Source organism: Mirounga angustirostris, unplaced genomic scaffold, assembly GCF_029215605.1.
Source record: "Mirounga angustirostris isolate CCGP_5_RB_7025 unplaced genomic scaffold, mMirAng1.0.hap1 SCAF_8, whole genome shotgun sequence".
Lineage (NCBI taxonomy): Eukaryota > Metazoa > Chordata > Mammalia > Carnivora > Phocidae > Mirounga > Mirounga angustirostris.
Window position 1 is genome coordinate 71,808,083 of NW_026991716.1, and position 17,587 is coordinate 71,825,669.

General features: G+C 36.9%; 1 protein-coding gene across 1 annotated transcript in view; it reads right to left on the reverse strand.

Annotated features, from left to right (window-relative positions):
- Positions 1 to 241: 241 nt before the first annotated feature.
- The window catches only part of SNAP91 (synaptosome associated protein 91), a 143,521-nt gene continuing 126,175 nt past the window's right edge, over positions 242 to 17,587 (reverse strand). Inside the window, exons 26-29 of the mRNA XM_054505455.2 lie at positions 8,822 to 8,905; positions 7,869 to 7,973; positions 3,540 to 3,642; positions 242 to 1,657 (exon numbers count right to left, since the gene is read on the reverse strand). Coding sequence (XP_054361430.2) covers positions 3,550 to 3,642; positions 7,869 to 7,973; positions 8,822 to 8,905 — 282 coding nt within the window. The 3' untranslated portion in view covers positions 242 to 1,657; positions 3,540 to 3,549. The remainder of the gene's footprint in view (positions 1,658 to 3,539; positions 3,643 to 7,868; positions 7,974 to 8,821; positions 8,906 to 17,587) is intronic.

Here is a 17,587-nt window from a genome sequence, read left to right on the forward strand (position 1 = left end):
TTTCTTTTTTGAAAAAAAAAAAAGAAATTTCAGTTTATCTGACAGCAACCAGAGTCCCAAGTTTAATGACAGCTAAAGTGTTTTTTCCCCTTATTTTTAATTTATTGTAAAATAATCAGAACTCTGTTGGCATGAACAGCATTTCTCACTGTGAATGTTTTTCAAATTTTCAATATTTTGTATATGCTGTGTGTCATTTGAAACAGACATTTTCTCTAAAAAATAATCAAGAAGAGAAAGATTATGTTTGCATTTCTTTGTTCAAGGTGTTTATTGCATCTCAGAGGGCGTACATGCACTGGGTTTTTAAACTGAAATAGAAAGAAATGCCATTTTGAAATTGGTTTTAGGTAATTTTTCCCCATTACAGTGTATGTTATCCCCACAGTAAATTCAGATACAACCACTTTTAAATGGTACCATACATCTATTAAATAATTTGAAAAATAGGCAAACACCTTTCCAACCCAATATGCTTTTACAAAGAGCTGCCAAGCCACTAGCAACACTGATCAACAGTGACCTCATTTATGCATCAAAATCTTAAGCCAAGCCATCAGCACATACAGTATGACAACAAATTAAAAATTAAAGAATACAGTATGTACAGTAAAGGATACAAGTCTCTGAATTAGTTTAAATTCTAATCACAATGGTACAACAAAACCTACTTTGAGCTCAGTTGAGGCATGGAAGAACACTAGTCTACAGAACACACAAAGAAATACTAAATTAACAGATGTACATAAAACCCACAATAAAATAAAAATATTTGCAGTAATCTTTAAATTACACATATACCTTGGGGTGTCTTCATAATCATTTGAGTAGCACATCTCTAATTGCATTTTCACGGATGGGATAGAAACGGACCCTTTACTTTTCAGTGCATTTAATCAAGAATGAATAAATAGGTCAATTTAGATGCAAAACCTGTCAAATATAATCAAAATATACATTTTAATATAGCAGTGATTAAATATGGAATTCTTTCCATATGATTTTTTCATTCTTGATAAGGTAGCTTCAAGGAGAAATATTTATTATGGATGTTAACCCTTATACTTTTTTTAAAACAAAATTTCTTAACATATACAGTGCCACAAAAATAAACATTTCTCACAACAGTTGAAGTTCCTGTGATTGGAAAAATGTACTCCACACCGAAAAAGTTTTGTATATTTAAGAGTGTTTTCCTTACTATTTGATATTATCACACCATGTCTGTAACAGAGATACAGAGAAAAAGAGAATTTATGGGGAGAGTTTAGGTTTGTCCAAAAGTCATATATACATCAAAGCCCTCAAAAACACAGACACATCTTTCCAACTGGCTCACCACACAACAGCTGCATCATCCGTCCATAGGCGAGGTCCAGAAAAGCACTAAAGGCATCAGAAACATCCATTCATTGTTTTTACATCGTACAACACACAAAGAACCCAAATACACTACAGTTTTGAGATAGGGATAACAGCTAAGGTAGTACACATTCCTAATGTTCACTTTCACAGCTGTGCTACACATTTTGGAAGAGAAGTTACGAGTAAGCATTGGGTTCGGTACTGGTGGCTCACTTTGAAACTCTGAGCATCAATTTTATTTGAAGTCTCCAAACTCATTATTTTTTTTCCTATTCAGTCACAAAAATCGCAGCTGTAAAGATAAAAAGCACTTGAATTAGAAAACAACATGACACACTCCTCAAACATATTACCTCCCTTGCATTTTCACCTCACAGTTACTATGAAAAGTCTTCACGCAAAAGGTTTCTTTATAACAAATTCACATTTATACACTTTTCACGATTCTCTGCTTCAAGTTTCAGCTGGGAAGAAATTTTTAGGAAAACTTTTATTGTAAAGTTTCATTTTAGATAAAAATTGTACCAGCAAAATTTTGAAATGTGGACACTTACTAGAAATCTCAGTAGTGAGACATTTACTATTATTTAAGAACAGTTCGCCTTTTAAAAAGGGCGGGGGGGGGAAGGAATGACAGCAATTTTCATTATTTTTGGCTTTTTTTTTTTTTTTCAGTTATGGTGTCCAGTGAGTCACTCAACAGTTGAACAAGTAACAGAAGAGATGAGGAGGGAGATAATCCATGGTGACAGTGTTTTTTTGGGAACGTCACTCCCCCTTCCTCTGTCCCCAGGAACACCAGTCCCTGCTTCCCCAGTCATCCCTGCCAGGGAATCTGCCTGGGATGAAGGCTTAGCCACGTGGGGAACTCTTTTTCATAAATTAGTCTGTGTCTGACTCCCTTTTGACTGTGAACCTCTGAGGGCTATGTCGAGCATCTCTGCTTCAGGTGCTTCTCAGAGCTCCTGGCACACCAGGAGAGCATATTTACTGAGTGAGAGGTGGATGAAGGGTTGCTCCCTGCAGTATTCTTAGTCAGCCCTGAACCTTTAGTAGCTAAGAAGTGCTCATTGTCTCTCTTATGCCTACACCAACCCAGTCCGACCCAACACGGAATAGAAAAGTCAGGCACATGGAGCAATTACTTGACTGAGATATCAAAGCCTCAAAATGATAAACTCATTAACCTTGTATAAGAAAAAACAAATCATAAAGTAATTGAATCCACAAAAATCTTAGTATGCAGTAGAGAAAGTTTAAAAATATATTTATGTATAGGATGTATGAAGCTAATAAAAATTACATTGGACAGTGGTCCCAAAACTTTGACACTCGTACTCTTCCCTCCAGTGTGTGACCTTGAGCAAACCACTCAATGCCAAGGATCAGTTCCTTTAGCTGAGAAATGGAGACAAAGAGTATCTGGCTAGTTTACGTCACAGGGTTTGATTTCCCACTGAGACGACCAAAGGAGTTCATGACTAGGAAGTGGGGATGAAAAGTACTGTGTAATGGAAAAGCAGCATTATTATTGTTTATCCCCTTTCTGCAAGTACTTGAGAATCTACCCACTGTGTTAGGTGCTGGGGTTAGCAGTAAACTTTTTTCCTTTATCAGTTTCCTTCCGTAAGTCCATTATTAGTCATGTCATAAATCATGTTAGAAATTTAAAACTAGAATGTTAGAAATTTAAAATTCTGCTTAAGTGCAGAAGCTGCAAAGGGTAACAATCTAAGCTTTATTTGATGAGGCCAAGTAAGGATAAACAAAAAAATACAATTTTGTAGCCAAGTATATTCTTAGATGGTTTCTAAATGCAATGTAATAGATGTTAGCTTTCTATAAATTCCTGTCATCAGGTAATAAAGTGGTAATTTTCTAATTTACCAAGTAGCCTGGGCAACTTTTTGCCTTATCAGTAAAATCTTTGTGCTTCTCAGGACAACTTGGAGGCTTTTCTCTCTCTTAGTTTTGTAAATTAATCAAGGTTTTAAAAAACTTATTGATCATTCATTGACAGCTTTAATACTGATTTAAAAAGTAAAAACACTCAAGTTGTTGTTTTTATTTCTTACATGTGTTCAAAGAACAGAAGTACAAATATCATATCTGAAATAGCTAAGCATTACAAGGTCATTATTATAAGCCCACAGGAAAAGCTCAATATTAGATACCTTAAATTGTTTACAAGAAATCCTTGATGTTAAGATCCGCTAATGGGTCCTTTGCTGGAGGTTTCTTGGGACTCTGAGTGGCAGGTGTAGGGCTTGGAGAAAGCTAGTGGGGAAAAGCCAGCCCAAGACAGCAGAAACAGAAATCAAACAGAGAGACAGGTAAGCATTAGGCAGAGCACATACCACAGAAAACAAACATGCAGAAGATCAGATGGCTAAAGGTTTACAAAATCTACTTCATTCTACTTAGCCACAGTGTTGTTTAATTTTGGTTTCATAAAGTACACTTCAAATGATCTTTGGCTTTCTTGAAATTCTCTGACATCAGATTTAGCCAAAGTAATATTTGAGAACTCTGGTACAACCATATGGATATGAGTTAGGGAAGATGTAGAAAACTAGTCACATTCAGATATTACAAATATAGAATACAATAACACAACAATCAATTGCTCTACACAAAAGCATTTTTACTTTGAGTTATTGGTACCACTAAACTAATAAAGGAATTTTAATGACTTTTCCTTATAGTGAGAGTGAGTTTGAGGGAAAAACTGAAAGCAAATAACTTGCAGAAAGTCATTTAAGAAATTAAATTATTAACTAAATATAGAATTTCACATGAAGTATTTTAAACGAAAACCAGTCAAGTTTGGGGGCACTGTTTGTTTCAGATGGAAAAGAGTTTCCCAGGTGTGAATGTCATAAAATTCCAATATTGCCAGTCCAGCTTGTAGGGAAGACTAATTACTAAATGCTATAGGAAAGAACCATATTGCACTTGCTAGCAAAAGCAACAAAGAATTAACTTACCTTGTTTCTGTTTAATTAATACCTGAATTATTTTACTGTGTGACAGACATAGCGGAAGCAGGCTTTTGCAGGAGTGTTAGGCTATGAAGCCTTGAAAAAGGTCATGTGATCTGTATAGAGTAATAATTGACATGGATTCTTTGAGTCTAATTCTTCTCCTATCCTTGTGCCTGGGAGAAATCTCAAAAATCTGGGATTATGGGGGTAGAGATGTATGTTTTTATTGGTTCAGTAAATAGAGCTCCAGAAATAAAGATTTTTAGATTTGTTCCTATGTCCAGAAACTACTGACTGACTGCATTACCTATCAATCAAATTTCCATTTTTTAAAACAGGAATCATTCTTCATAGAAAGATCAGAAAAAATAAATGCAAGGGTTGAAGTTATTTGGAAGGTAAGAAACTCAAGAGTTGAGGGGCGCCTGGATGGCTCAGTCTGTTAAGCATCTGCCTTCGGCTCAGGTCATGATCTCAGGGTCCTGGGATGAAGGCCTGCATTGGGCTCCCTGCTCTGCGGGAAGCCTGCTTCTCCCTCTCCCTCTGCCTGCCGCTCCCCCTGCTCGTGCTCTTCCGCTCTCTTTCTCCCTCTCTTTCTGACAAATAAATAAATAAAATCTTAAAAAGAAAAGAGAAATGTAAGAGTTGATTCGTTTAATTTGGTGAGATGACAACATCATGAAGGATGATACCAACCAATTGAGATATAGTGGAATAGTCCAGTAATCAGTAATGGAAAACAGTATTTTGTTTTCTGAACTTATAAAATCATATTTATTTTACTATTTAGTATAATCACCTCTGCTGCTTCTCTGATACAGGAAATAAGACAGTTGTTTTTTGTTTTGTTTTGTTTTGTTTTTAGAGAGGGAGGGAGGGTCAGAGAGAGAGGGAGAGAGAGAATCCAATGCAGAGTCTGACCTGACACGGGGCTTGATCTCATAACCCTGAGATCAGGACCTGAGCCCAAATGAAGAGTCGGATACTTAACTGACTGAGCCACCCAGGCACCCCTACAATCTAAAACTTTTATAAATATGGCATACCATTTCCTAAATCAGTATGAATTCAATTAAATGATTAAAACACTACTTTCATCATATTATCTATTTTTCATTCTTTGAATTAAGTAAACTGATGCTATGTAACACTGGTATCATGCAAGAAAACAGCTACTTTAATAAAATTGTGTTAATTTATTTCTAAAGCTTTTAGCACATAAAATACAATAAAATTTTTAAAACCTTAATATTATTCTTCCAAGTTAATAAAAATAGAAATGTCCTGCCTTTTTTCAAAAAGGTGTTAAATAATCATAGATGTATTCAACCATCAAGGAGACATTCATAATAAATGAGATCCTTCTTAGAATTTAAATATATCTAGATTAAATTTAACCCCGACTATTACCCCCTAAACCTTCCTCACTCCCCTCAGAAACAATATGAGGCAGAGTTCATTAGACTCAGAGCAGACTAGAAAATTACTCATGAAGCCAGTGCTCTGAGGATAGCCTTGAAGGCTAGGGTTTCTCACATTCTAAATTTATCTCTTTGAACACCCACCATTCTCTCTTCTGGTCACTGTGGCTTTTGAAGGGTTAAAGAAGCTGAAAGTGAACTTTGGGAAGAGGCAGACAATAGATTTTGGAGATGATTAAAGGAAGCAAAAGGGATTAAAGTATACTCAGAGAGTTCAAAGTAGGAATCCTACGGATAACAATATAAACATCCATTTGGTGAGTTAAAAATATCACAGAAGTGGGGCACCTGGGTGGCTCAGTTGGTTGAGCATCTGACTCTTGATTTCAGCTCAGGTCATGATTTCGGGGTTGGGAGATGAGTCCTGTGCGGCAGGTGGTCTATTTGAGATTCTTTCCCTCTGCCCCTCTCCCTGCTCCCTCCTCTCAAAATAAAAAAATAAATCCTTAAAAAAATATTATAGAAGTGAAACCATTTACTGATACCATTGTAATATATTTGAGCTTTTTGTTTTGGTTTGCTGGGCACGGTGCTAGTAAAGTCATAAAGTGATGTTCTGACTCCATCCGAGTCAGTTTCTCATGGTAAAAACCTCTTTGATTCTACCTATACCTCCACCTTGGCCAGGCAATTTACAAAAGGAATCAAGAACTGGTTACTCATCAACATGACTATCACTATTGGCAGCAAAACATTTCAACAAAGTGTATGTGTTTTACCATTTTGGTAGTAAGAAATTTGGCCTCATCTAAAGAGAGGTTTGTCCTCTGTCCTGGATCCTGGTAGGCAACCTCTAAACCCTCGGAATTTCCTGAGTAATAGGAATGTCTTTGTTATTGAGGGTGGGTTCTTGGAACCACACCTGATAGTTTATGCTAACAAGAGGACTGAGGGTGGGGACTAGCCAACTAGAAAGACCAACAGTGTGATGATGAGAGCGTCAGGTCGTGGGGCCACATGATCTCAGCCTGACTTTGAGTGAAGCTGGGGGGTTGGAGATTGAGTTCAACCACATGGGCAATAATTCAACCGATCATTCCTACATAAGGAAACTTCAATAAAAACTCTGCACACTAAAGTGCAGGTGAGCTTCCTGGGTTGGCAACACTGCACGTATATTGCTACACACTGATGTCAGGTTGAGTAACACATCCTCGAGGACAAAGAAGCATCATGCTTGGAACCCTCCCAGTTCCAGACTTCACTCACATCTCTTCTTTTGGCTAGATCTAATTTGTATCTTTTCACTATAATAAAAATGCAATAAATTTCATGCTTTCCTGAGTTCTGTAAGTTGTTCTAAGATATTGAGAACCTTCAAATCTGTAGGCAGCTGGTCTGAAGTGAAGGGGTAGCCCTTGGGACTCCCAAACCTGTGGCTGGTGTCTGAGGTGCACATAGTCTTGTAGAGACTGCTCCCTTAGACTCTGCAGTTTGGCAAACCCATTGCTGTTAGCCTCACAATTCTTGGGCACAACTGACAGCCTGGAGGAGGGTGTCCCTAATCTTGAGTTTAGCTAGTTCTGGGAACACATGATAAAACTATGGATCAGAAGTACTCATTTTTCTGAAATAAATGTGCAGATACTTTAAATGTCTAGTTGTCCTCCGGAACTATTCTGAATTAAGTAGGAGAGGAATGGAGGGACTTAGGAGAGTGAGTTACTTCTTTCATTTTCCTCCAAACCTCACACTATTGCTGATCTGTCTCCCATGTTCCCCCTTTACTTTTTTTTTTTTTTTTAAAGATTTTATTTATTTATTCATGAGAGCGAGCGCGAGAGAGATAGGCAGAGGGAGAAGCAGGCTCCCTCTGCTGAGCGGGGAGCCCGATGTGGACTCGATCCCAGGACTTTGGGATCATGACCTGAGCTGAAGGCAGAAGCTTAACCATCTGAGCCACCCAGGCGCCCTCCCCCTTTACTTCTGAAGAAACAGATAGGAGGATTATCTTAGGTAAAAACATTTTTAAACAGTTTGCCACATGGCAGTTTTATACTTACAATGTCATTATTTTAAGGAAATTAAAAATACTGACCTGTGTGCCAGGTACAGCCGCAGCTCCAAAGGGTGGCCTCATCATGGGCTGTGCAAACATGACGGGCTGCTGAGGCATCATGGGCATGCCCGTCCCAGCAGGAGGCTGAAAAGGAAGAGCAGTTCACAGCATGAGTGGAATCCACTATGGGAATGCCTGACACTTAAGTGTTCAATGTTTCTGAAAATGTGTGAGGAAAGCAGGTCTGTGAGAAAGTATAACTTGTAATTTTGAGTGATGGGTGCTGTGAGGCTGACAGATGGCAGAGAATCACCAAGGGATAGTAGAAGCCTGGCTGGCTACATGGCATCCTTCTCCCAACCAGGCTTTGCTGGTGATTATTTGTCTTCTGTGAGCATAATTCTGAAGAGATAAAACCTTGTTTATTTATGGACCCTGGCCCTAAAATTTGCTAGTGATAAAAGTGATAAGTGGAAAATCTGAGTACAGTGATTAAGAGTTTGATTTTTTTTTTTAAAGATTTTATTTATTTATTTGAGAGAGAATGAGAGACAGAGAACACGAGAGGGAAGAGGGCAGAGGGAGAAGCAGACCCCCCCGCTGAGCAGGGAGCCCGATGTGGGACTCGATCCCGGGACTCCAGGATCATGACCTGAGCCGAAGGCAGTCGCTTAACCAACTGAGCCACCCAGGTGCCCAAGAGTTTGATTTTGATGATTGAGCTAAGAATGTGTTTGGTAGATATTACTCCCAAAATGACAAAACTATATGCTACAGAAATTATTTTGATGACAGAATTTAAGTATTTTATAGCTGACTTTATTATGTCATGTGTAGACTTCTTAATGTCTAACACAGATAACTTAATTTTTTAAGTTATACATTACTGCATTTGGGGAAGAATTATATTCTGTAGCTGTATTTGTCAATCTGGGATTTGGCAAAGGCCTCAGAAATGTCAATTACAATGTCTAGCACAGATGACCACTCACCATTCCAAACCCTGCTCCAGGCTGTCCAACAGATGGGGCCCCGGCAACAGGAGGAACCGAACTGGCTGGAGGTACAGCTCCTTGCTACCAAAAAAACCCACAAAACACACACACACACACACAACACCACCACCAACAAACAAAAAGAACCGACATAATTTGGTTTTAAAATAACAGAATATAATTTTAAAATGTATGCCCCTTTAAATACGTGTTGGCTATGTAAAGAAAAATATTTCATTTTTAAATTTTAAAAAATGGCTCTAGCACCATGCCAGTGATATGAACAAGGTTACTAACTTGATGTTCATGGTCATGGTGCTATTTGGGCTCCCCAGCTTGCAGCCTGACAGCATTGGGCTTCCTCTCTACCTCCTTATAAGCTTCTCCTCTACCCTCACTGTAAATGAGTCAAATTTCTCTTTTCCTATCATTATATCCTCCTACAGGTACTGGGGTAGACATCTAAAGAATGTGTCTTCATTTACATATCAATGCTTGGTTTCTATCTGCCCCATTTTTATTGTGTTTTAAGAGTGCGGGAGGGGCAGAGGGAGAGGGAGAGAGAGAATCTTTTTTTTTTTTTTTTAAAGATTTTATTTATTTATTTGAGAGAGAGAGAATGAGAGACAGAGAGCATGAGAGGGAGGAGGGTCAGAGGAAGAAGCAGTCTCCCTGCTGAGCAAGGAGCCCGATGCGGGACTCGATCCTGGGACTCCAGGATCATGACCTGAGCCGAAGGCAGTCGCTTAACCAACTGAGCCACCCAGGCGCCCAGGAGAGAGAGAATCTTAAGCAGGCTCCATGCCCAGCACTGCGGGGCTCGATCTCACAACCCTGAGATCATGACCTGAGCTGAAATTAAGAGTCGGACACTTAACCAACTGAGCCACCCAGGCGCCCCTTGCCCCCTCCCCCATTTTTAGATTCTCCTTTTCTGTGTTAGACTTCTCTCTTTTTGACTGCTATACATTTGCACAAGAGCCAAAATTAATTCCAAGTTTTAGGAAGCATTTAGAAGACTACACATAACAAAGCACAAATATCCCATTTCAGGTACAGGTTTGACAGTTTTCAGTCATACAACAGGTCCCCTAATATTTCCCTTATGTTTAAAACTAACCCTACTGCAATCCCTTAAACTTAACCACTAAAGCAAAATCCTAATGAAAAAAGAAAATACTATAGTGATGTCAGCAAAATTGGTGAAGTAAGGAACTCTGAAACTCTCCCTAATCCATAAAATCAGTTGAAAAACAGTCAAAAGCTATTAGAACCAACTATTTTAGAACTCTGGAAACCAACAAAGCTTGCAGCAACCAAGAAAGTACTTACTCAAGAAAATCAGCTGATCTTCGCAAGAATAGTGAGCTTTGTGGCATCTTAACTTACCCTAGTGTTCTCCAGCTCAGCTGTAGTCTTGAAAATAACAGCTTATATTCTTAGTAATAGTACCAGAGGGAGCAGAATATATTGAATTCTTTATTTTGTCTTGTCTGGATGGCTCCCTGGAAAGACTGGCTCAAAAGGCTTGCCTTTGTCTCACCAAACTGGGAAAGCACCTAGTGCTAAAGTTGTTACCTGAAGCCACCTGTGGAAAACGTTTACAGGCAAATGTCTCAGTTGTTGCTGTCTGAAGCAATGGATAACAGGGCAAATAGTAGACTAAACAAAAAGCTTGGAGGAAAGTCTGGAGAAGGAGATGTTTGGGGGATTAAGAGTTTAAAAAGCTCAGACATACTCCTGGGAATTCAGAAGTTCATGCACATGCCCACGGTTGTGTGCATGCTCAGGAAAGACATGAGAAGGCCTCTAGCTGACCCTGAGGCTTTGAGCAAGCAGTATGTGATTGTGATCGCTAAGGCAGAGTGGCAAACTGCCTGGTTGACTCTGAAGACATGCCTCAACACAACTCGAAGCCCCTCTACAAAGACTGGGAGATATTCTGGTTCAAGGAATTTCAGGAGTAGTTATCTAATCATTAGCTGACCACTTCGCTAAAGGAGCAGAGACCTTAATGGTCACACATAATAAAGAACAGAGACTACAGAATTAGTTCAGAATGGTCACTCAACAAAAACACGAACAACAACTACAAAAAAGTAACCACAACAAACCTGTGGAGAAGAAGTAGAATCTGATCTCTAGAGTTGCCACATTATAATATTCAAAATGTCTAGGTTTCAACAAAAATATTCTGAGGCATATGAAGAAACAAGAACATATAGCCCATATGCAGGAGAAAGATCTCAAATCAATAACCTAAACTTCTACATTGAGGTACTAGGAAAAAGGAAACTAAACCCAAGGTAAGCAGAAGAAGGAAATAATAAATATGGAAGTAGAGACAAACAACAAAAACTGATTGAAGAAGTCATAAAAAATCTAAATAGACGTAAAGAAAAAGACTGTATCAGTAATCAAAAAACTTCCATCAGTAATCAAAAAAGCCCTAAACCATATGATAATTTCAATAGCTGTAGAAAAAGCATTTGATAAAATACAGTATCTGTTGATGATAAAAACTCTCAACTAAGTAAGTTTAGAGGGAATATACATAATATACATACATACATACATATATAGAATATATAATACATGCATATATATAATATATACAGTAAAGGCCATATATGAAAAACCTACAGCTAACATCATACTAAATGGTGAAAAACTGAAGGCTTTTTCTCTAAAATCAGGAGCAAGACAAGGATGTCCACTCTCATCACTTTTATTCAACATAGTACTGAACATCCTAGCTGCAGCAACCAGACAAGAAAAAGAAATAAAAGGTGTTCAGATTGGTAAGAGAGAAGCAAAACGTTTAGCATTTGCAGAAAATATGATACTATATAGAGAAAACCCTAAAGACCCCACAAAAACACCATTAGAACTGATAAATGAATTCAGTAACATCACAGCATACAAACTCAATATACAGAGATCTGCTGCATTTCTCTAAACTAATAATGAAGTAGCAGAAAGAGAAATTAAGAAAACAGTTGCACCAGAGAGAAGAAAATACCTGGGAATAAATTTAATCAAGGAAGTGAAAGATCTATTCTCTGAAAACAATAAGGCATTGATGAAAGAAATTGAAGATGATATAAACACATGGAAAGATAAACCTTGCTCATGGATTGGAAGGATTAATATTATTAAAATGTCCATAATACTCAAAGCCATCTACAGATTCAATGCAATTCTTATAAAAAACTAATAGTATTTTTCACATAGCTAGAACAAATAATACTAAAATTTGTATGGAACTACAAAAGACATCAAATAGGCAAAGCAATCTTGAGAAATAAGAACAAGACTGGAGGTACCATAATTCCAGATTTCAAGATACACTACAAAGCTAGAGTAATCAAAACAGTAGGGCACTGACACAAAAACAGATACAGAGATACACAGATCAATGGAACGGAACAGAGAGCCCAGAAATAAACCAGAAATTAATCTATGACAAAGGAGGCAAGAATATACAATGGGGAAAAGACAGTGTTTTCAATAAATGGTGTTGTGAAAACTGGACAGCTACATGCAAAAGAATGAAACTGGACCACTGTCCTATATCATTCACAAAAATAAACTCAAGTGGATTAAAGACCTAAATGTGAGACCTGAGACCATAAAACTCCTAAAAGAAAGCATAAGCAGCAATCTCTTGGATATTGGCCTTAGGAACATATTTATGGATATGTCTCCTCAGGCAAGAGAAACAAAAGTAAAAATAAACTTGAGACTACACCAAAAAAAAAAAAAAAATCAAAAGCAACCTAGTGAGTGAGAGAAGATATTTGCAAATAACATATCCAATAAGGGATTAATACTCAAAATATATAAAGAACTTACACAACTCAACACCAAAAAACCAATCTGATTAAAAAATGGGCAGAAGACCTGAATAGACATTTTTCCAAAGAAGACCTATAGACAGTGAACAGACACACGAAAAGATGCTCAACACCACTTACAATCAGGAAAATGCAAATTAAAACCGTAATGAGATCTCACCTCACACCTGTCAGAATGGCTAATATCAAAAAGACAAGAGATAACAAGTGTTGGCGAGGATGTGGAGAAAGGGGAACCCTCATGTGCTGTTGGTGGGAATTAAATGGGTGCAGTCACTGTGGAAAACAGTATGTAGGTTCCTCAGAAAAGTAAACGTAGAAATATCATATGATCCAGTGATTCCACTATTTACCCAAAGAAAATGAAAACATGAATTCAAAAAGATACATGCACCCCTATGTTTATTACAGTATTATTTACAATAGCCAAGATATGGAAACAACCTAAGCATCCACCAAGAGATGAATGGATAAATAAATAAAGAAGATGTGGAATACGTATGAAATGGAATATTATAAATCCATAAAAAAGAAAGATCTTGCCATCTGTGACAACACGGATGGACCTAAAGGGTATCTGCTAAGTAAAATAAATCAGAGACAAATACCACATGATTTCACTTAAATATGAAATCTAAAAACCAAACCAAATGAACAAACAAAAACACAGATCCTTACATATGAGTAACTGGTAGTTGCCAGAGGGGAGGTGGGTGGGGATGAGCAAAATAGATGAAGGGGGTCAGGAGGTACAAACTTCTAGTTATAAAAAAAGTACAGCATAGGCAATATAATCAACAATAAAAAACTTCCACCACAGAAAAGCCCAGAACCTGATGGCTTCACTGGTGAATCCTATTACGTGTATAATGAAGAATTAATATCAATCCTCCTCAAGCATACAAAAAGAAAAAAAAAAGTGGGAGAACACTTTCTAATTATTCTTTGATGCCAGTATTGCCCTGATACCAAAGCCAGACAAGGACATTAGAAGAAGACTACAGATCAATATCCTTTATGAACCCTGATGCAAAAATTCTTGACAAAATACTAGCATACCAAATCCAGCAGCATATTAAAAGAATTATATACCATGACCAAGTGAGATTTATCCCAGAAATGTAAAGTTTGCTCAATCAATGTAATACATCATATTAACAGAATAAAAGAAAAAAACCCACATAATCATGTTACTAGATGCAGAAAAAGCATTTGACAAAATCCAACACCCTTTCATGACAAAACAAACAAACACCACTCAACACACTAAGATTATAAAGGAATTCCTCAACCTGAAAAAAGGCATCTGCAAAAAACGCATGGTTATCATCGTACTTAACGGTGAATGACTAAAAGCTTTCTCCTTAAGAACAAGACAAAGATGTCATGGAAGTTCTAGTTGTGGCAATCAGGTAAGAAAGAAAGAAACAGCATCCAGAAAGAAAAAAAGAAACAATCTCTATTTGTAGATGACATCACCTTATATATAGAAAATCCTTAGGAATTTATATACAAAAGAAACCATCAGAACTAATAAACAAGTTCAGCAAAGTTGCATGATATAACATCAATATACAAAACTCAGTGTAGTGTTTGCTATCAATGAACAATCAAAAAATACAATTATAATTCATTTACAGTAGCACTAAAAATAAAGTACTTAGAAATAAAATTAAGAAAAGAAATATAAGACTTGGGGCACATGGCTGGCTTAGTTGGAAGAGGGATGTCAGAGTTGTGGGTTCAAGCCTCATGTTGAGTATAGAGATTACTAAAAAAAAAATAAACTTAAAAAAAAAAGGACAAGACTTGTTCAGATATTGTTAAACAATTTGTTAAAGCATTGCTGACATCCAAAACTTAGATAAATAGACATCCTGTGTCCAAGGATTAGAAAACTTAATATTAAGATGGCAATATTTCCTAATTGCTTAGATTTAGTACAATCCCTATTAAAATTTCAACTTCTTTTGGAAAAATGGACAACTGGAGCCTAAAGTTTATATGGAAATGCAAGAGATCCAGAATAGCCAAAACAATCTTGAAAAAGAAGAACAAATTTGGAGGACTTACACTTCCTGGATTCAAAATTTACTACAAAGCTACATTGAAACACGTCTGGCATAAGGACAGACATATAAATCAGTACAACAGAATAAAGAGTCTGGAAATAAATTCATACACCTATGGTCAATTGATTTTTGACAAGGATGCCAAGACCAATAAGTGAAGAATAGTTTTTTAAATAAATGGTTTGGGAAAACTGGATTTCCACATGCAAAATAATGAATTTGGACCCCTATGTCACACCACATATGAAAATGAGTCTAAAATAGTGAAAGAGCTAATGTAAGAGATAAAACTATACATAAGTGTATATGTAGGAAACATAAGTGTAAATCTTCAAGACCTTGGATTAGGCAATGGTTTCTTAAATATGACACCAAGAGCACCAAGCAACAAAAACAGAAATAGATAAGCTGGACTTTATCAAAGTTTATCAAATTTATCAAATGACACTATCAAGAAAATAAAAAGACAACTCATAGAATGTGAGAAAATATTTGCAAATCATATATTTAATAAGTATCTAGTATCCAGAGTACATAAAGATCTTAGAACTCAACAATAAAAAGACAACCCAAAAATAAAATGGGCAAAGGATGTGAAGACATTTCTCAAAAAAAAAAAAAAAAACAAAAACAACTAATGGCCAATAAGCATGAAAAAATGCTCAACATCATTTGTCATTAGGGAAATGCATATCACAACCACAAATGATACCTTACATATTGCTGGTGGGAATGTAAAATGAATTGGCTGCTGTGGGAAGGTTTGGCAGTTCCTCAAAAAGCTCAACAGAGGGTTACTCATGAGCCAGCAATTCCATTCCTAGGTATATTCCCAAGACAACTGAGGACATATATTCACACACAAACTTCTATACAAATAATAGAAGTATTCTTCATAATAGCCAAAAAGTGGAAACAACACAAATGCCCATCAGTTGATGAATGTGGTATATCCAAACCATGGATTGATTACTCAGCCATAAAAAGGCATGAAGTACTGATACATGCTACAACATGGATAACCTTGAAAACGCTGTGCTAAGTGAAAGAAGCCAGGCACAAAGCCCTCCATATTATAGGAGTCTGTTGATATTGAATACCCAGAATAGACAAATCTATAGGAACAGAGTAAATTATTCGGTGCCAGGGGATAGGGAGAGGAGGAAACTGAAAAGGGACTTTGTTTCTTTTGGGGGTGATGGAGATACTCTGGAATTAGATAATAGTGATGGTTTTTACAACATTGCAGATATACTGAAAATCACTAAACTGTACACTTTAAAATTGTGAAGATGGCGAATTTAGTGTTTATGTAAATTTTATCTCAAAAAATAAAAAAAAGAGAACATATTGAAGGGTAGCAGAGTATGCCATCCCTAAGTACGCCTCTTTGGCATAATATTATTTTGAGAAACAGCAGATGCAGGAGGAGTTCTGAAAACAGAGTAGAAGTTAAACTTCTGTAAGGGACGTTTACATTACAAAGGAAATCTCTGGAAATTTCCGTTTGGAAGGGTCTCTCCCACTGCAGCAGGAAGAGAAGGTTGACTAAATCACAAGAGGATCTTATCAATGGAGAAGACACTGCCTGAAATCTACAAAACAAATCTTACGTTTCGATTACCCTGCTTTTCCTGGTAATTTCCCCCAGCCTGGCCACTGAACAGCTTGCTTGTTTTTGTCTTCAGCTGCAGATGGTGTTGAAGTCAGTGGCTTAGGCTACCTTGTGGAGTTACTCAGTTTTCCCTGGATAGCTCCCCTATACATACATACATATATATATATATATATATATATATATATATATATATGGTATACATGTTGTTAAACTGTTTTCTTTCGCTAACCTGTCTTTCATTATAGGAGTCTCAACCAAGAATTCAGAAAGTTAGAGGGCAAGTTATTTTTCCTCCCCTATGCTACAGGTCTTATATTTTCAGATTCACTCTTTACTCATCATTTCAATAGGTTAGGTGGTAGACTATTCACCAGACCCAGAATCCTATCATTTACCAGGATTGTATCATACAGTGATAACTGTATTATTTACCAGAATTGTTAACATTAGAACTTCAGGATATGAAAGAAAAAAGGTTTTTATTAGTTATCAAAATGAAATGAACCTGTAGAAATTCCTGAGCAAATAAATGGGTCAAATAATTTAAAGACAGTCTAAGTTTGCTATTTTGCCCAAATAGATTAACTCTTAATAATTTACTCCCCAATTATTATTTATCCTAATTTTTTTTGTTTTCTTTTTCAATGTTCAACTGAATGTTTCTTCTGTAGGCATATGAAAATGTTGTTTTTAGGGAAAGAATTGTGGATTCTGTGGTCTCTTGCCAAATGCATATATTTCTGAATTTCAAGTATCTTCCCAGTTTGTCTGATGAAAACTTAAGAGGTCTGTTGTGCATTGGAAAACAGGAAGAAGTAGCCGTGGAAACACAGGGTCCTTGATGGCCATGACGACTGAGCCCTGCCAGCAGACATATTTCAAGTGTTCAAGTCCTTTTAACAATTTTTAGATCTAACTTGAGTTCTGTGCTCTGACAAATTCTATAGCTGCACCTCCAAGCAGCAACTGAAGGAAATTTGAAAGAAACTGGGAAGAGCAACCTTAGCTCTTGTTGATCAGGACAAACTTTAAAAGGCAGCAGGAGGATGCTCATCCTCACATCTGCCCTTTCATCTCCTATTTGAAAGGAGAGGTCTACAGATTACCAGGAAATATGGAAACACTGCTTTGCTGCTTCTGAGGCATAAGTCTTATGTCCGTCATTTCTCTTCTTTTTCTTGAATATTCTTAGAAAAGGAGACTCAAACATATTTTA